The sequence below is a fragment of the Corythoichthys intestinalis genome, chromosome 6, assembly GCF_030265065.1.
Source record: "Corythoichthys intestinalis isolate RoL2023-P3 chromosome 6, ASM3026506v1, whole genome shotgun sequence".
NCBI classification, from domain to species: Eukaryota; Metazoa; Chordata; class Actinopteri; order Syngnathiformes; family Syngnathidae; genus Corythoichthys; species Corythoichthys intestinalis.
Window position 1 is genome coordinate 46,630,458 of NC_080400.1, and position 17,988 is coordinate 46,648,445.

The 17,988-nt window shown below is 37.9% G+C and overlaps 3 protein-coding genes across 4 annotated transcripts; 2 read left to right on the forward strand and 1 right to left on the reverse strand.

Moving 5' to 3' along the window:
• Positions 1-164: 164 nt before the first annotated feature.
• Positions 165-7,562, reverse strand: nudt8 (nudix hydrolase 8). Of its 2 annotated transcripts, XM_057839826.1 has the most exons (5): positions 7,408-7,562; positions 6,032-6,751; positions 5,829-5,961; positions 878-955; positions 165-459 (listed from the first exon to the last, which is right to left on the reverse strand). In XM_057839826.1, the coding sequence occupies exons 1-5, from the start codon at positions 7,491-7,493 to the stop codon at positions 265-267; spliced, it is 1,212 nt and encodes a 403-aa protein (XP_057695809.1). In that variant the 5' UTR covers positions 7,494-7,562; the 3' UTR covers positions 165-264. The 2 variants fall into 2 exon arrangements, with proteins under 2 accessions (XP_057695809.1, XP_057695810.1); XM_057839827.1 differs by lacking the exon at positions 878-955.
• On the forward strand, positions 6,934-12,802 carry ftr86 (finTRIM family, member 86). Its single transcript, XM_057839825.1, has 11 exons — positions 6,934-7,060; positions 8,626-9,175; positions 9,276-9,371; positions 9,599-9,832; positions 9,935-10,097; positions 10,214-10,303; positions 10,390-10,443; positions 11,715-11,759; positions 11,840-11,905; positions 11,999-12,201; positions 12,320-12,802. The coding sequence occupies exons 2-11, from the start codon at positions 8,681-8,683 to the stop codon at positions 12,653-12,655; spliced, it is 1,782 nt and encodes a 593-aa protein (XP_057695808.1). The 5' UTR covers positions 6,934-7,060; positions 8,626-8,680; the 3' UTR covers positions 12,656-12,802.
• A 142-nt stretch (positions 12,803-12,944) lies between these two features.
• Positions 12,945-14,297, forward strand: cbln20 (cerebellin 20). The gene is made up of 4 exons (XM_057839828.1): positions 12,945-13,226; positions 13,338-13,430; positions 13,531-13,671; positions 13,750-14,297. The coding sequence occupies exons 1-4, from the start codon at positions 13,220-13,222 to the stop codon at positions 14,181-14,183; spliced, it is 675 nt and encodes a 224-aa protein (XP_057695811.1). The 5' UTR covers positions 12,945-13,219; the 3' UTR covers positions 14,184-14,297.
• Positions 14,298-17,988: the final 3,691 nt, after the last annotated feature.

A 17,988-nucleotide genomic window follows, 5' to 3' on the forward strand; every position in this document is an offset into this window, starting at 1 on the left:
TGATACCGGTAATAAATAGCTGTGAATCATACAAATTGTCTAACTTAGATAGCCAACATCTGTAAATAACCCATGGGAACTCATATGATCAATTCATTCCATTCAGACAATAGACAACTTATAGAACTGCAGGTGTATTGAAGGACAAAAAAAAAAAAAAAAAAACCTTTAAATCAAAGAATCTCTGGATAAGCATTAAATAGGTACTCCTGAAAAGTAGATCGACTGCACATGACTGAATATGATCAACACACTAAATAAGCATCACTCCAGATGTGATGGGGTAAGAAGTTTTAGTGTATGATCTAAGGCAACAGCGGTCAGGCCCCACACAGGATACTTCCCATTACGAAACACTGGCAGCGTGTATCCATACCTGTCCCCTATGCGAAAGTGTGTGTACCCACGGTTTAGAGGATCGCACAAATGGGACAAAGAAAGACTAAAAATTTCCTCCACCTGGGAACCAAAGAGAAAAAAAATAAATTAGGTGTCATTAGAATGAATAAAAGACCCTTGTTCATAACCATTGATGATAGGGATGTCCCGATCCGATCACATGAACTTGGATTAGTGTGCTGTGGCAGCTCATTGTGTAAGTGAGAGGCTGTTCTCAGCAGCGTGAGCGTCAAAGCTTGAGTGGACTCACTCAATGAAGCATTTAATAAAGACAAGCATTTTTCTACGTTATTGTTGTTTAAAAATAACTCACACGATTAAGGCGGCACGGTGGCTCGGTACTCTGTATCGGCAGGTTCTCAAAATCAGGTGACTCGGGTGCAAAAATATGCGATCGGGACGTCCCTACTTGATGACATTTAAAGAACTCAAAGATGTTTGCAATATTCTCTCAGCAACAATCACGTAAAAACATTACCTCTTGAGGGTTTGGTTTGAAAGAGAGCTCCTCAAGAGGACCCAGGTTAGCCAACACAGGAGCCACCAACATCCCTGACTAAAGAAAGGTCAAATTTCAAATAATAAATTTAACTATATCACCCCAAAATCATCTGGAATAGGCCGTTCCAGCACCCTGTGATGCTGACCAGGATAAGTGGTGTTGAATTGGATAGAAGTTCAACTCATGTGAAAGAATGTCATCATGACTGTTGTTCTGTCTACCTCATGAAGCATTATGCATGCTTTCACCCAGTTGACATGGAGTAATTCAAGCACGAAGTGGGCAACTACTAGCACACTAAGGCCACGGTTCTTACACCAATTTAAAAGTCAAATGTAATGCTTTTCAAGACATTTTATGACCTTAAAAACATGATTTAAGACCAAAACGTCATAATTTCTGATGAAGAAAAAAAAAAACATTTTATTTCACTGTAAACACAGAACTGCTGCCACAAACTGTTGGGTGTTTTTCTTCTCTCATGTGCAACTAGACGGCTTTAACCCACATAGTTCCTAACGAAAAAGTCTTTGTACCGCGCACTCTTGTTATTTTCACCAGGGGTCAACCACCTCTTAAATAAACCATCTTCCATCCGTTTTTGATTAAATTTACACTTCCCCATCTCTGCATATTCTCACTCACCTTTACAACCACGAATAACCAGGCGTCATGGTGACAACTCAAGTCACTGATGTACTGTAGTATTATAGTATTATACATATGGTATTACATATCCCCAAATGCTCATATTCAGTGTACAGTCATTAATAAAACAAATACGTATCATTTAAAGTTTTACGGCGTACTACAGTGATTTCACTTGCATTAAATGCATCGTCTGTAAATTTAACTCTTACTGTACTTTTCCATTAAATTTGAAACAATGCAAGACCTTGATTATTCGGATTATAAATCTAAGACTTTTAAGGACCTGCGGGAACCCTGTAAGGCGATGCTAGGAGGTCGCCAATTTCAAGTGGTTGTTGTTGTTTATTGTCATCATCATCGGTATTAGAGCTGAAACGAATACTCGAGCAACTCGAGTAACACGAGTTTAAAAACTGATCTGAGTAATTTTATTCACCTCGGGGAATCGTTTAATTTTGCCAGCTCTAAGCATCACGTTTTGCCCGGACTACTTTTAATGCGGCACAACGCGCTGACTTCACGTATGAGGAGGAAGCAATTAAAAAAAAAAAAAAAAAAAAAAAAACTTACTGCAGCCGACAGCCGCTACAAACTACGCCGACGTTGCTAAACACTACGCCCGCATGATACTACGGTGGTAGTAGGTAGCGTCTAATAGATATAACATGTATGTAGAACTAGATGCGAAATGACAGACTTGGCGGCGTTAGTAAACAGGCGCCATCTTAAAGCAGTATACTTCTCAGCGCTAATAAATAAGATGAACGTTACCGTCACTTGCTCACGTAACATTAGCCCTGCGGAGGGCTAGGTTTCTATTAATTATGAGCACTGTCGATGCGTGGCTAACGTGTCTTACATACAGGCTTTATTTAATCTATGAAAACATAGCGCTGTGGAGTGATGAGGGTGTAAAATAAAAACTTCATAATGCTAACTGTCAGTTTTAGCTCAGTTAGTCACTGCTGGTTAAAACACCAAGTAGCACTGGTCCCTAATGTGCTTCAATACAGCAGGTATCATACATTTATTTTGAACACTGCAAAACTCAAAATCCTATCAGGACTTTGAGTTTAGACTAACTTAAAACTTAACTAGAAATTAAAATAGCTTGACACAAATGGAAATTCAATTGCAACACGTGGGAAAAACATCTAACTTTTAAGTGATGTGTGTTATGAAGCGTAATGACATTTTTAGTTAAGAAAAAAAAAAAACTTATAAGATCTAGAATTTTTTGAGTGAAAGCAGTGAATTAGTTTTTTTTTCTAGTCACATCTGAGATGCAGTTGTTGGCTGTTTTCAACAATGTATATCGAAAATAAAGACATTGACTGACTGAAAATGGTTCAATATTAGATGAAATGTCTTGTTTTCTCATGTATATTAATAATTTTTCTTTACCTATAAAAAAAATCATCCGATTACTCGATTAATCGATAGAATTTTCAGTTGATTACTCGATTACTAAAATATTCGATAGCTGCAGGCCTAATCGGTATCATTGACAGTTACAAGATAGCATTGTGATAAGATTAATTAACCCAAAGAAAAGACAAGGGCTGACGGGAGAAGCCTCGGCTTATTAAATCCCGTCCCCATTAACCCAAATGACGCAAATCTTCGCATGATAACGTAGGTATTTCACACTGTGATACCAGTATTTTTTTTTTTTTTTTTTTTTTTAAACACTTGAATTATTTTCCCACAAGTCACTGATTAGACGTGACACTTGGGTCAAGCAGTCAATCATCCGTTTGCTCATTAATTAGGTTGGAGTTTTTCTGCTAAGAGATCTTCCATTATCCAGACGTGAAAGTGTTGCCCGGACATGGGCGTTGGCTCAATGTAGGTCACATTGTTGAGAATCTTGTCCAAGGTACTTAGTGACCAGTTAAGCAGTTCCATGACACATAAAATTGGTACAGATTTAATCAGAACTAGACAGCATTCGCGTATTTCAGCAGATGGATAATGTTCTGTCTTTGTGACAGAGGTGATTGTTAAGGCATGTTATGACTACCTTATCTTTAGTCTGTCATATTCCTCCACTTTTTGTCATCAGACAAGAGTGTAGTTTTGAGCAATGACTACGGTTTTGAAGTTAACGGTTTCACTCGCTCGATGACAGCCCCCAACCCCGAACCCCCACACCCCCGTCCCATTTTTTTCTCCTCGGATCTACGTGATTCAGAAGAATGACCCATTTTGATTTCAAATCGGCGAAATTTCGCCGAAAGGTGGCAAGTTTGCATGCCTGAGTGAGGAAAGGTTTTCTCCGTGCATGCCTCCCAAACAGCTTGTTGGCGTGTAGACAGCACCTCATACCCACTGTGAAGTATGGGTTGGGTCAGTGATGCTGTGGGGCTGTTTCGCTTCCAAAGGCCCTGGGAACCTTGTTAGGGTGCGTAGCATCATGAATGCTTTGAAATACCAGGACATTTTAAATCAAAATCTGTTGCCCTCTGCCCGAAAGCTGAAGATGGGTCGTCACTGGGTCTTTCAGCAAGACAATGACCCTAAACATATGGCCAAATCTACACAGAAATGGTTCACCAGACACAAAATCAAGCTCCTCCCATGGCCATCTCAGTCCCCAGACCTCAACCCCATTGAAAACCTGTGGGGTGAGCTGAAGAGGAGAGTACATAGGAGTGGACCCAGGTCTCTGGATGATTTAGAGAGATTCTGCAAAGAGGAATGGCTGAAGATCCCTCTTTCTGTCTTTTCCCATCTTGTGAAACATTATAGGAGAAGATTAGGTGCTGTTTTTTTGGCAAAAGGGGGTGTTACAAAGTATTAACACCAGGGGTGCTAATAATTGTGACACACATTATTTGATGTGAAATGATGTGAAATAATTATTTCTTTATGTGGGATTTTTTTCCCCAATGAATAAATGCACTTGTATTGAAGGTTGGATTTTTCTCTTTTTTTCCATTAAGGTCCCATATATTATTAGAAGCTAAAAAACACATAATTATTATAAATCCAATAATTATGGAAGGCACTGTAAATTGTGTGGAAATATGGCGTAAAGCGCAAGACAAAACCTGGTATGAAAGACAGTTGCTTATAGTTAAGAATTTAGGTATGCAACCTGAGAATTTCTTAGACATCAGATTATGGAGAAACTAATGCTTAAACACACACGCACACAAAATAACGTTTTGTGATGTCAGTTATACTCACGCACACACTCGTAGACTCAAGTAGGGCTGTTGCTATTGATTATTGAAGCAATCAATTAATCTATCAACTAGTTAGTTCGAATAATCGGATTAGGAACATTTCATGCATGACAGAATACATTTTAGGAGATGTAAAACAGAGGCTTGATAAGATTGCACTTTTAAAAGATTATTAAATGCGAATACAAAATATAATTCTAAGTGTTTCTTGAAACTACGCAAAATCGTACTGTCATTTCACAAGAGAAATAATTCAAATACCTGAGCTTAATCTCAAACGGTATTCAAAAAACAAAAAAGTACAACTAAATAACAATTGGCTGACTTACATAGAAAAAGTCCACGAGCTTAAATGCGATAACATGCTTTTTTTTTCATCGTTCAAACTCATATTTCCACAAAAAAACTGCTAAATTAACCAATGAACTAAATTACGAATGCATTAAAAAAAAGACATTACCTTAAAAAAAAAGCTGCCTTATGTTGTTCAAAATAACAGGGGGCAGCTGGATTCAGCCATGTTAAATGAGTCTCCACCCAAATCAATAAAACTACATGCACACACTTTTATAACAAACTATGACAATGCCTCTAAACGAATCCTCGAAGCAGCAAATTTTATTCGAAGCTTTTTTTTTTTCCCCTACTCAAATTACTCTGGTTAATCCATTAATCATTGCAACTCTAGTCTCAAGCACAGCTGCATGAGTTAAATTTGAGTATTGATGACATAACAAGTAGGGGCGGGGAAAGTTGGGATACTCACATTTGATTGGCTAAAATACTACCGGCATCAATAAAATATCTGCCCCATCCTGGAAATACTGGCTTTTAGTTACCTTTTCCACCATTATTAGACATCAGAAAAAATGAAATTCTGTGTTTTTCGATTGATTAAAAAAGATTCTTTCTGCTAGGATGGACATGATAGAGTGTTGTCTTTCCCGTTAACAAATACTTCATTCTGTTTAATCACCCTTTGGGTGGTACAAGCTGGTTTTAAATCATTGTGTGGTGGTGGGGGTGGGGGGTTGTCCCATGTGTTCTAAACTGATCTGGTAAATCTAAACTTGGTCTTAACTCACCATGTCCCTGAGGGGCTTGAGGACACCCCATACGCTTTCTGTTGACACATTAACGCCAAGCTCCTCCCTGGCCTCCCTCAATGCAGTGGCCACCACATCATTGTCTGATGGATCACTCTTTCCTCCTGCAAAGCTATAGATATTTGGAAATGAGAACACACACTAAGAAATCTGCAGTCCATTTCACACACGCTGCAACAAACCTGACATCTCCCTTATGCCTTCCCTTCAACATGCTGGAGCGCAGCGTGAAGAGAAATGCTGGTTGTTCCTTCACACTGCAGAGTGATACCAGAATGGATGCCCACCTTCCCTTATTCTTGTCTTGGCTCTGAGCTTTTCTCCCCCTTTCCACATCGTACATCTTCAAATTGGGTGCAAGTTCCCTTCGACACCTATTTTCATTTTCCAGTGTTAGACACTCACTCCAAGCTCCATGAACTGTTCTGGCTTGGTGAGAAAACAGACTGTAGGCTTGTGCTCTTGTGTGAACATTTAAGGAGCTAACAAACTTCTGCCTGTAACAGGAAGAATGGCAATAAGTTTTGTTCTTTAAACTGTGTGAAAGATGACAAAAATGTCCATATCTCTGAGGCGGATGGCGCGTTGCGTTTGATAAACACTCCTGAGTTTTCACAGTTTTGGGGTCCATCCAAGGAGACTGAGCGAGGGGTTTGGAGTTCAGGTTTTCTGATGGGACCACCTTCATTAGTTCATTGTCACACTGTGAGGTAAAAATATTATGCTTTGTCAGGCATAATGCAGTCTCTGTTGAGGGTGACGAACACTTCAATTTTTCATTGACACAGTCATTCCTATTTTCATTAATGTGCCATTGAGCCCGAGTATAGTAAGACTCATTCAATCGTAGCAGTGACCTCAATGGACAAGAGACGATCCCCAGCTGGGAGCTTCGAAACATTCTAGAAAAAGAAACAAGTTAAAACAAGTATTGTTGAGTAAAAAAATCATCAATGGCATTAAGTTGTCATTAACAACACTATTGAGAAGCAAGTTTGCACTATCAAAAACAGATTTAAATGAGGAAATCCATTTATTACCAGTGTTTTTTCTACATAAGTACGTTTGCTTGTTAAGTATACATTGTGAATATTTTACCCACATTTGATTGTTTCTAAGCCAACGAGTGGGAGATTGGCAATCATTTAAAAAGCAGAACGAGAGTGTTCACATGCCAACGAGTGGGATTGATTACATGTCCACCCGAACAGGTGAGTTGAATGAATTCTCAAAGCAGGCAAATAGTGGTAAACTCGTTTGCCCTTTACACAATACAATACATTTTCTAAAATCCTGTATAAAATATGTGACCGGAACGCAGGACACGTGTGTATGTCTATGTATTCCCACACAGTTTCACTTTTACATTCAAAACTGGTGTACTTGTTGATGCCAACTAGCTGGACAACGGATTAGCATAATGCAAAGATAATACAAAGTTAACGACGACAAAAAATACGGTTATGTGCGGTATACTTATACTGCAAAATTCTTACACTGGCCAATTGACAATAATAATCTAGTAACCAGAAAGGAATGCACGTTGAAGGATACTCACCTTGAACATTGATTCACAACATTTAGCTTGCCGGCCAGCCGGCTGCCATCTATCGAGATGGCGCGGCGAACAATCATGATTGTCATTGCTGCCACCGATATGCGCAGTCGTGACGCAAAAATTGTTTTACAGCATGTTAAAGTTCTGATCGAGTCATTTTTATTTACATAGCACAGTTTACGCCGTGTAAGAAAATATAATACAGTTTAAAAAAAAAAAAAAAAAAGAATGGAACGTTAGATCACATCACGTGGAAAAAAAAGATAACTTACAATTTAAAAATGCATTAATAAATAGCTAAAAACTGGAGAAAATTTGTTTTAGGTTGGTTATTAACTTTCATGCACTTTCATTAATATTATTTATTTATTTGTCTTCTTAAAGGTTTTAATTATATTCATAGAACATGAGTCTCAAACTTGCGGCACACAAGACAGAATTTTGACCGCATTGGCTTAATATTTAAATTACAATTGTGTTTGGTGATGTTCTGTGTAATTTTTTTGATGTGAAATGGGTGTCTTGGCTCAAAGATTAGAAAACACTCATCTAAATTTAAAACTGGAGGAAATTTGTTTTAAGTTGGTTATTAACGTTCACGCACTTTCATTATTATTTATTTATTTATCTTCTTAAAGGTTTTAATTATATTCATAGGACATGAGTCTCAAACTTGTGGCACACAGGACAGAATTTTGACCGCAGTGGCTTAATATTTAAATTACAATTTTGTTTAGTGATGTGCTGTGTAATTTTTCTGATGTGAAATGGGTGTCTTGGCTCAAAGATTAGAAAACACTAATCTAAATTTGTGTAAATGAGCAGTACTTTACACATGTACAACGTGTATATAATACATAAAAAAATAAAATTTGTCAGCGCGGACAAATATCAAAATACATCTGTTTAACCAACAGCGAGAGAAATTAAATGTACTCATGATAAAAAGCTTCAAGTTAAAAAAAAAAAAATGTGCACAAGATGTCAAAAATTGCCATTTGCCTCATTAGTAACACCAAAGTAAGTACCCACCCCCCTCTAAATTAACATTATTGTCAGAAAGAAACAGGTGACCATTTGTTGAGAGAAACTCAGAAGAACAGGTTTTACCAGTTTCACCCCAAGTAGAACCTGCTGCAGTTTCTACGCAGAATGTGAATCATACAGCCTGGCATTTTAAGCCTCACCATAAGTCACTGTTCATTGTGCCTCTGTTAGGGAACAGTATAGTTCCTGTAAGTTCTGACCTTGGTCAACAATCGTCTGGCACATCATGGCCTCAGCCTGGTCTGAAGAGGAGACGTTTGTCTGTTCAGTGTGCTTGGAGACCCTAAAGGATCCAGCAACTCTACCCTGTGGACATTCGTATTGCCTGACTTGTATACAGAGTCATTGGGACAAAGGGAGCAACAAGGGCCAGTACAGCTGCCCCCAATGCAGGCGAACCTTTACTCCTCGACCTACCTTAGCAAAGAGCACAGTCCTCGTGGAGGCTATGGAGAAGCTTAGGGTTAAAAGTTCCACAGCTATCTCATCTGCAGCGCAGTCAGATCCTATTTACCTGGAGATTCTTCCAGATGTCGGACCACGGCAGGGTAGTGTGTACCCCCAGCTTCCCAACGTGGCTGCTAGAACTTGCTCTCAACATAACAAGCCCTTGGATCTGTTTTGCCATGATGATAGGGAGAGTGTTTGTGTAAACTGTTGTCAGCATGGACACAAGGGGCACCATGTACTCAAGCTGGAAGAAGAGAGGCAAAGGAGACAAGTACGTGCATATTCAAGAATTTTCATGTGTATTTCTTCAATTCCCTTCCAAACTACAAGTGATGGTGTGTATTTTATTTTCACTAATTTATTTATTTTAGAAAGAGCTTATGAAGATGCAGACAGAGGTTGAGAGACGTAGCCATGAAACAGAGAAAACTCTGAAGGAACTCCCTGATGTTGCTCGTCAACATAAGGTATGATACGAAATGTAATTAATAACAAATTATTTTTTAAATTCTAATACCATTATCAGTGTATTTGTTCACATGGCTGACTATTAATCGCTTGCTCAAGTCAACTGGTGAAACAAGGTTATAACCCACCTTTTGCCTCAAGTCTGCTGGGGGGGTCTCTTTCATCACTGATAAACAAAATGATGGATTATGTCTACTTCATCTTCTTTATCATTTTCTGTTTACAGGCTTTGGTCCAGGCTCTGCAGCAAGAGAGAGCAGATTTGTTTTCCGAAATGGTCAACATCATTGCTTTTACCAGCTCTCAAGTCGGTGAGCTTCTCGGCACGCATGAGCAGTCTTTAGGTAGCCAGATTGAGGGGCATATCCACAGACTGGAGCAGGAAGTGGTACAGCTTCGCTGGAAGCGAGAGGAGCTAAACAGGCTGGCAGACATGCAGGACCATTTCTGCTTTTTAAAGGTAGAGGTGTGAGAAGTTGGCTGTCACTGACATCTAGCAGTCAATGGACTGTTGCTAGGAGATAATGAAACGATTGTCCTATTGTGTGATGATTTTGTTCAGAATTTCCTCACAATGGAACAATCAGGTCCAACTGATGCAACACAGGAAGCAATACTGAACAAAGAGGAAGCGGTGGTATCCGAAGTCCGCTCAACCCTAAAGGAGCTACAAGAGTCAGTAAAGGAGCTCTGCAAATCCAGTCTGACCAAAGTTGCTATTTTGGGTCAGTTTGGTTAAGTTTAGCACCCAACATCTCTTTGGTCTTGCTATTAAGTGCTTTAAAGAAAGAAAAAAAATTAAAATTAAAAATTGATTAATTTTTTTTTTTTTTTGCTTTAGTGAATGAGGACACCGTGGTCTTGACCACCAAAGGTGCAACAGTGCCCAGTGATGTTTCAATGAATGGCTTTCCTACTGTGCAGAACCCAGGTTGGAGTAACTAAACATCACCAAGTTCTCTCTATAATATTATAAAGTTAAACAACATAAGTTGTTTACAATTTATATTCCTGTAGTTTATGAGACGCAAAATCCTGCACCTTTACCCTTGCCACAACTACAAAGTACTGGTAAGTGAAAATAACACTTAATACACTAACGAGTATGGTCAGCTTTTTTTTTTTTTTTTTTTTAATTAAAGCAATACTTGGGAGGTTTTCAGTTTTGGTCGATTTTAGCGACGCCGGTGGACAAACGCTGTAGTGTTTTGCCTTAAGGAAGACTGCGATTCCCATGAGGACCAGCGCACACCCTCGCAGTGTCGTAAAAACATCAATGGGTTCACACCAGCGAGTGAAAGCCGGGCCAATGTTTATTCTGTGTATCCTTGTAACCTTTTTTTTTTATTTTTCTTCCTCCTCGGAAAACTTTTTATCTCTTGTTGCTCTGCCATCTTTGCAGAATTCGCGCGAAAGCATTCACATTGACTTCCGTCTTTATAATAAACGGGGAAGTGACGTATGCTGTAAAGCAGTCAGCACATTTGTAGTTTTTTTGTGTGTGTGGCAGGGTTCCTGTCACACTCCTCGAAGTTTAATTAGTGCCGGTAAAAGCAATTGACCCCCTCAAGATATAAAAGAGGTGTCATTCAACTAGTTGTCAGTCGACATACTTTATTATCACAAATGTTATGAAAGTATTTTTTAAAGGTTGAAAAGTTACCTAGTCTTGCTTTAAATAATGAATTATTTTACTAATTGTCTTATCGCAGCACTTAAAATTTTTTGACTTTCTATTTGTCGTTCTTGCCACGTAGTCTCATCCAAGACTACATCGTTCACTGTCGTGTTTGGTTCATTTTATCCTTCATTTGATTGATGTTTATTTTACAGAAGCACTTGAACAAATGCAAAATATTCTCAACAAAGATTTACATATTGTTGCTTTGGTCAGTTTTGCTTTACTAGTTTACATTTACAATAAGGATCTGGGCTCTGCGGCATATCCTTAACAATATGCAGCAGAAATGCGCTTAAAATCTCAACATTGACAAGATTGCATCCTGTGATGTGTCACAAAAATGCATGCTATGTGTTAGACCTTTTTCAGGCATTGGTTTATTGTAAAGTTTTTTTTTGTTTTTTTTTTTTTTTTTTATAAGTTTACGCAATTGTGAAGTTAAATGACAAAGACTAATTGATATTGTAGAAAAGTATATCTTGTATCATGAAAAGATACAAATGTAAAGGGTGGAGAGACTTCAGTGAGATTTTTTGAGTTTCATTACAAACTACTTGAGATATGAACATGACATTTGACAAACGGAGATAAGGGGAGTGGAATACTTTGTGATCTTCAGCATTTTTCCTCATTGCCTTGCAATTTCTTCCAATTTATTCAGTTTCAGCTACTGAAGCTTCAGCGCCGCCTCCACCATTCTTTCAAGGTAACTGACCATGTGTAATGAACCGGTCTTATGACATTTTCATCACACATTCACCTTTTTCCTTCTGTTCTCGGCTTTAGCAATTCCTGTAACAACAGTTGGACTTGTAAGCCCACAACCAAAGATGAGGGAAGAATTGTTGAAATGTGAGCCAAATTTTCTGAGAGGGAATATGCAAACTATATTTTTACAATCGTTATGTGATTCCAAGGTCTTTACTAAACTGTATCTTGCTGCAGTTCGCTTTGTGCCCACAATGGACCCGAACACTGTTTATCGCCATATACTGCTGTCAGATGGCGGTCATAAGGCCACATTGCGCGCAGAGAACCTGAACCCAGTGGACCATCCAGAACGCTTCCTCTACTGGCGACAGCTTCTATGCAAAGAACCACTAGGAGGCAGCCCTTACTACTGGGAGGCGGAGTGGACTGGCCAGAAGGTGATCCCATGCACTCAAAACTCATAACAAGTCAATACAAACCTTTTGTTCGTGTAGGTGGTTATAAATGTTTTTAAAAAAACAAACAAACTAAAATGTATCTTCCTGTATCATCCAGATTACGTTTGGGGTAGCGTACAAGGATATGGATCGCCAGTCTTCCGATGACCAAAGCCGTTTGGGCCACAATCCCCTTTCCTGGGGCTTGTATTGGTCTGGGACCGGTTTCTCATTCTGGCACAATAGCCAGGAAAAACTGCTGGGCTCACCCAAAGCAAGACGGATCGGCACCTACCTGGACCAGCATGCAGGCATTTTGGCCTTTTACCGCATCACCAACGACCAGGCTCACCTCATCCACAGACATGTGACCCAGTTTAGCGGGCCACTCTACCCAGGATTCCGGTTCTGGAGTGGAGCTGGTTCTACTGTAACAATCTGTCAGTTGGACTGAAATACAATGAAGTAACTATATTATTTGATTACTTGTTTGCAATCATTAGATGGTTTTTATCCCTTCACAAAATGGTGTCCTCTCTAATACAAATATAAATTTATAATAAAAATAAACCACATAGCATGAGTATTTGCAGTGTGTAATTTATTACAACAAAAATGTTAAATGACATCTCTTGTGTTTTGCAGCTATCACAAGTTTGGGGGTTACTGAGCAAAGTGGAATAATGCCAGTGAAATTTATAATGTACTAGAGAAAATTAACCTCAATATTGTTGACATGAAATATTTAAGTCTCAAAGTTTTGACACATTTACATCCTCCCACCCTTTCTTTTTCTGTATAGAGTCTAATCAGTGTGTTTCATGTTACAACCTGACCTACAACTTCACAAAAGAGATTTTAGATTGACGTGATACAAATAGCAGGACAGTACAAGACATACAAAAGCTGAAACGAGGTGGGGCTGTATGGCTAGCATTTAAGTAGCTGCCAGTCTTGACACTACATCAGTTGGTCAAACTAGCTGATAATTCTGACGACCTTCCCTGTTGCAGACATCATGCAAGGTGAGATGGGATGGAATTGTAAAGCATGTCCAATCCTTAAATGGGATCAGATTTGATTTTAATTTAAAAAGATAGATGTCAAACTTATAATGCATACTTTTTGTCTTCCAGCTATCATATTCATTTGTCTTCTGGGGTTAGTTAGTTCCCAATATGAATGGTCGATTCCTTCAGAAACTGAAGAAGAAAGTAGCCGAGAGGAGGGTAAGAATCTATGAAAATGGTGAAACTCCTCTGACATGCCTCATAGACTTGTGCGTTTTAACTTGTTTGTGTGTGTGTGTGTGTGTGTGTGTGTGTTCAGCATGTGTGACCGACAAGGCTACATGTGGATGCTGCATGATGCAGCAACAGATACACAGGATGAAGACGTTCTTCAACATGAGCCTCAACCAGCTGGAGATGGAATTAGAAAGAACAAAAAACATCCTCAACAATATTAGAGGTTAGAAAAATGCTAATTACACATAGGTAACAACACTTTCCCAATGATGATTCATCTTTCCAATATGTCTTTTTTCAGCGAGCCGCAGTGCCTTCTCTGTTGCTCTAACTAACAGTGACTCTATGAGCTGTTTTGGACCATTTCGTGATGACACGCTCATCACCTATAAGCATATTTTCATCAATTTGGGAATGGGTTACAATGCAAACACTGGAATCTTCACTGTTCCTCGTGATGGCGTATACAGCCTTGCCCTGACTGTCTACAGCGATGCCGGTTCCCCCGGTAACAGCCTGGCTGCTTGCGGCAGTCTGCAAGTCAATGGTCAAGTGGTGGCAGGCCCAAAAGATAAAAATAAGCAAGACCAAGAAGATAGTGCTTCAATTGTTGTGGCCCTCCATCTGACGGCTGGTGACAAGGTGGCCGTTAATCTACCCATCGGGTGCTTCCTTTGTGATGACAAAAGTCACTACAATACTTTTACTGGCATTCTTCTATATTCGACTGACTAAGCTAACAAATGTCCTCATCACCAAAATAAAGGTGGTCTTTACTGTCATCTATTATTGCATGTAACATTGAAAAATGTTTAAAATGCTTCACTACTTTCCATGTCCTAACTTAAATCCAGCCTTTTCCTTCAGAAATGTATAAATGGTACTTGGAAATCATTGGAATAAAGTCTTATTTTCACAATCACAAACTTTCACAATTAAAAGACTTGTGTTTGTTCTTTTTAACTCTATTCAATAATGCAATTTTTCTTGAACTATGAGGAGCAGAAGCATACCTCGGGAGAACAATAGTGGAAAATGAAACTTTTTTTTTTTTTTTTTTTCAAACCTGCTAAGCTAGTGACAACATTAGGCCCGTGGCAAAATGGATTTCAGTGGTTAGCAAAAAATCAGTTGACTGGTGTACTGCCAAAATGTCCTACAACTGCGAAACATCTACATGAGGCGAACTTGACACCCAAAGTACTACCGTGCGCTTTCAACATGTTGTGTTTAGATGCATACAGGCAGAACTTACTTAAAAATGCCTTAAGAAAATACTTAAATGTAGTTATATCAAATGACAGTTTAAATATGCTGCGTGACTGATGTGGTTAACAGATCAACACTGCTTTAAAGCTACCACAAGAAAACACAATGATTAAAAGTATGAGAGCTGAATACATGCAAAAAGTATTTTTGAGGTAATGAAAAGGTAAAAAAAAAAAAACAATAAAAACAAAAATAGTGTGTACTCGCTGCTTTTAACTGGTGTGTACATGCGTGCGGATGCTTGCGCAAGCGCACTTAGCATTGCGTAGGACGTATCGCATCGTATTTTATTTGCCAATTTGAGGTAACTACCACAGCTGTGTAAGATCTGTTGATGTAATTATGACCGTTTGGAGTAAAGCGTTCACTGTTCGTTTAAATGCACATTCGTTCATTATTGTTTGACTATATGCACAGTACGTATATTTTCCATCTGTTGTCGTTTTATTAAGTTAACAATGTTTGGTTAATTTGTCATACCTCCTTCAGGTGGTTGTTAGTAGAGTCCGCCCTAGTTTAAACAGCCACAGAAATGTGTCTGGAGGTCAGTTTGGTTGAAGCCTTTTGTTGTTGTTGTTGACCTCTTTTGTGTTGGGCCCAAGATATTTTGTCAAATTGTTTCTTTTAAGACTTTTATTAAATTGAATTTTCACCTAAGTTGAAACACCAGTGTCTATGTGTATTTTGGTCCACTACACCGTGTAAGGATTTGCAGAACACCGGTAGGATAATAACATCACAGAGAGTTGAACCTTCTGGGGGTCATGGTGTTAGCAGTTTAGGTATGGTTGCCAACTCCCTGAAAAAAAAAAATATTTGTAGTGCCACCGGCCGTCCTGATAACCGTCATGCCTTAATTATTTTTTGTATGTGATTTAGGGCTGTCAAAATTATCGTGTTAACGGGCAGTAATTATTTTTTTAAATTAATCACGTTATAATATTTGAAGCATTTAACGCACATGCCCCGCTCAAACAGATTAAAATGACAGCACAGTGTCATTTCCACTTGTTACTTGTGTTTTTTTGGTGTTTTGCCACCCTCTGCTGGCGCTTGGGTGTGACTGATTTTATGGGTTTAAGCACCATAAGCATTGTGTAATTATTGACATCGACAATGGTGAGCTACTAATTTATTTTTTGATCGAAAATTTTACAAACTTTATTAAACGAAAACATTAAGAGGGGTTTTAATATAAAATTTCTATAACTTGTACTAACATTTATCTTTTAAAAAAGTCTTTCTATCCATGGATCGCTTTAACAGAATGTTAATAATATTGATACCATCTTGTTGATTTATTGTTATAATGAACAAATACAGTACTTATGTACAGTATGTTGAATGTATATATCTGTCTTGTGTCTTATTTTTCCATTCCAACAATAATTTACAGAAAAATATGGCATATTTTATAGATGGTTTCAATTGCGATTAATTACGATTAATTAATTTTTAAGCTGTGATTAACTCGATTAAAAATTTTAATCGTTTGACAGCCCTAGTGAAAAATGATGTTATTAATTGATAATTATAATTTTACTCAAACCTGAATCAGGTACATATTTGAGTGATATAAACACATGGAAAAACATTGATCAGTAATGTATTTTGATACAAAACATGCTCAAATAAAATTAAAATCTGTCATGCTTAATTTAAAATAATATAATAACTAAAATGAAAAAATACAATTAAAATAATTTAACCCTTAAGGTCTTGAGCGTTTTTTTTTTTTTTTTGTGTGTGTGTGTTTTTCGCTGTTTATTTATTTATGTATTTATTTATTTTTATTAATTTTTTTATACTTTTTTAAAAAAGTGCAAACATAAACTCTGAGGTAAACATTTTTCTTAGTTTTTTTTAAAAACAATTTAGGTGTGTTCAGTCCCGTCAGCAATAACATTTTTGCTCTCACTCAAAATATACAGTGGTACCTCTACCTATGAAATTAATTGGTTCTGTAAGTAGTTTCGTGAAGTGAAAATTCTGTGTGAAGAGACACGTTTTCCACATGAATGGCATAATCCGTTCCAAGCCCACCAAAATGCAGACAACTCATTTAGAGAGCATAAAATAAGAGTTGTGCATAATGTAAAAAAAAACAAAGAAAAAAGAATAACAGTTAATACATTCATGTAAAACTGTCGTAACACGAGGAGCTAATGAAAGGGATGCTGGGATATACACATACACATACAGTACAGTAGAGGTTCTTCTTAGCAAATTGAATGCCAGGAAGATGCTAGGCAATAGCCAATGGCAGAGCAGCTATAAGTATGTTATGTTCAGTAAACTCTGGGAGCTGAGAGTTGCAGCCAATACTGTATTTTTGCCTTTCGTATCCTGAAATTTCTTTCGTAACAAGAGGCACTATTTTCCCGTTGAGGTGTGTCTTAACCTGAAAATTCCTTATGTACAGACGTTCTTAAGTAGGGGTACCACTGTAATGTGAAAATATAAATGGAATCGACAGAACACAAAAATATATTATATATATATATATATATATATACTGTATATATTATATATATTATACACTCAAACCTCTTATCTCCCATACTCTTATGTTGTCTTCCGTTTTCATCATGGAAAGTGACAGTACCTCAACCAATGAAATGAGTGGGATTTCGTATTGCCATTGTTCCATCAGCTCATTGGTCAAAAAGCCGTAGAGGTGGGGGAATGCGTTTCCCAGCATATTCTTGGAAAGCACCTGTATTACAGTATTCGTTCGTTCTACAAATAAGACACTATTTTCGAGTTTCATGATAATAAGGGACAAATCGCATCCCTTGAAAGCTCAATACAGGACTCATTCTTTTGTTTGTTGAATACGATATGATTTCATATATTCAAGGGACGGTTGGCAACCCTAAGTATGGCGGATAGCATTGTATTATTCGGCAAGAAGGATGTTAGCATGCACTTTTTTTTTGCGTGAAAAATGTGTTGAGAATAATGAATATGAGCTGTGAAGTTGGTGATGTAGTTTAAAACATCAAGGGGGCCCGAGATAATATTATGTGGGAACTCAATTCACTAGCGTGCCCTGGTAAGAAATCCAGCATATGTTTTTTTCTATACTATCAAGACCATAATAAAACACAATACATCCAGCAGTTGCTTGATGTGTTGTCTTTTGGTACTGGTCATGCTGGTTCTGAATTCAGCAAATGCTATATTTCTTAAGAGGGTGTTAATTAATCATCACTAAAGAAGCAGTAAATGAAAGACCAAAACTTAGATTGCAATTATGTTCCCTGTATTT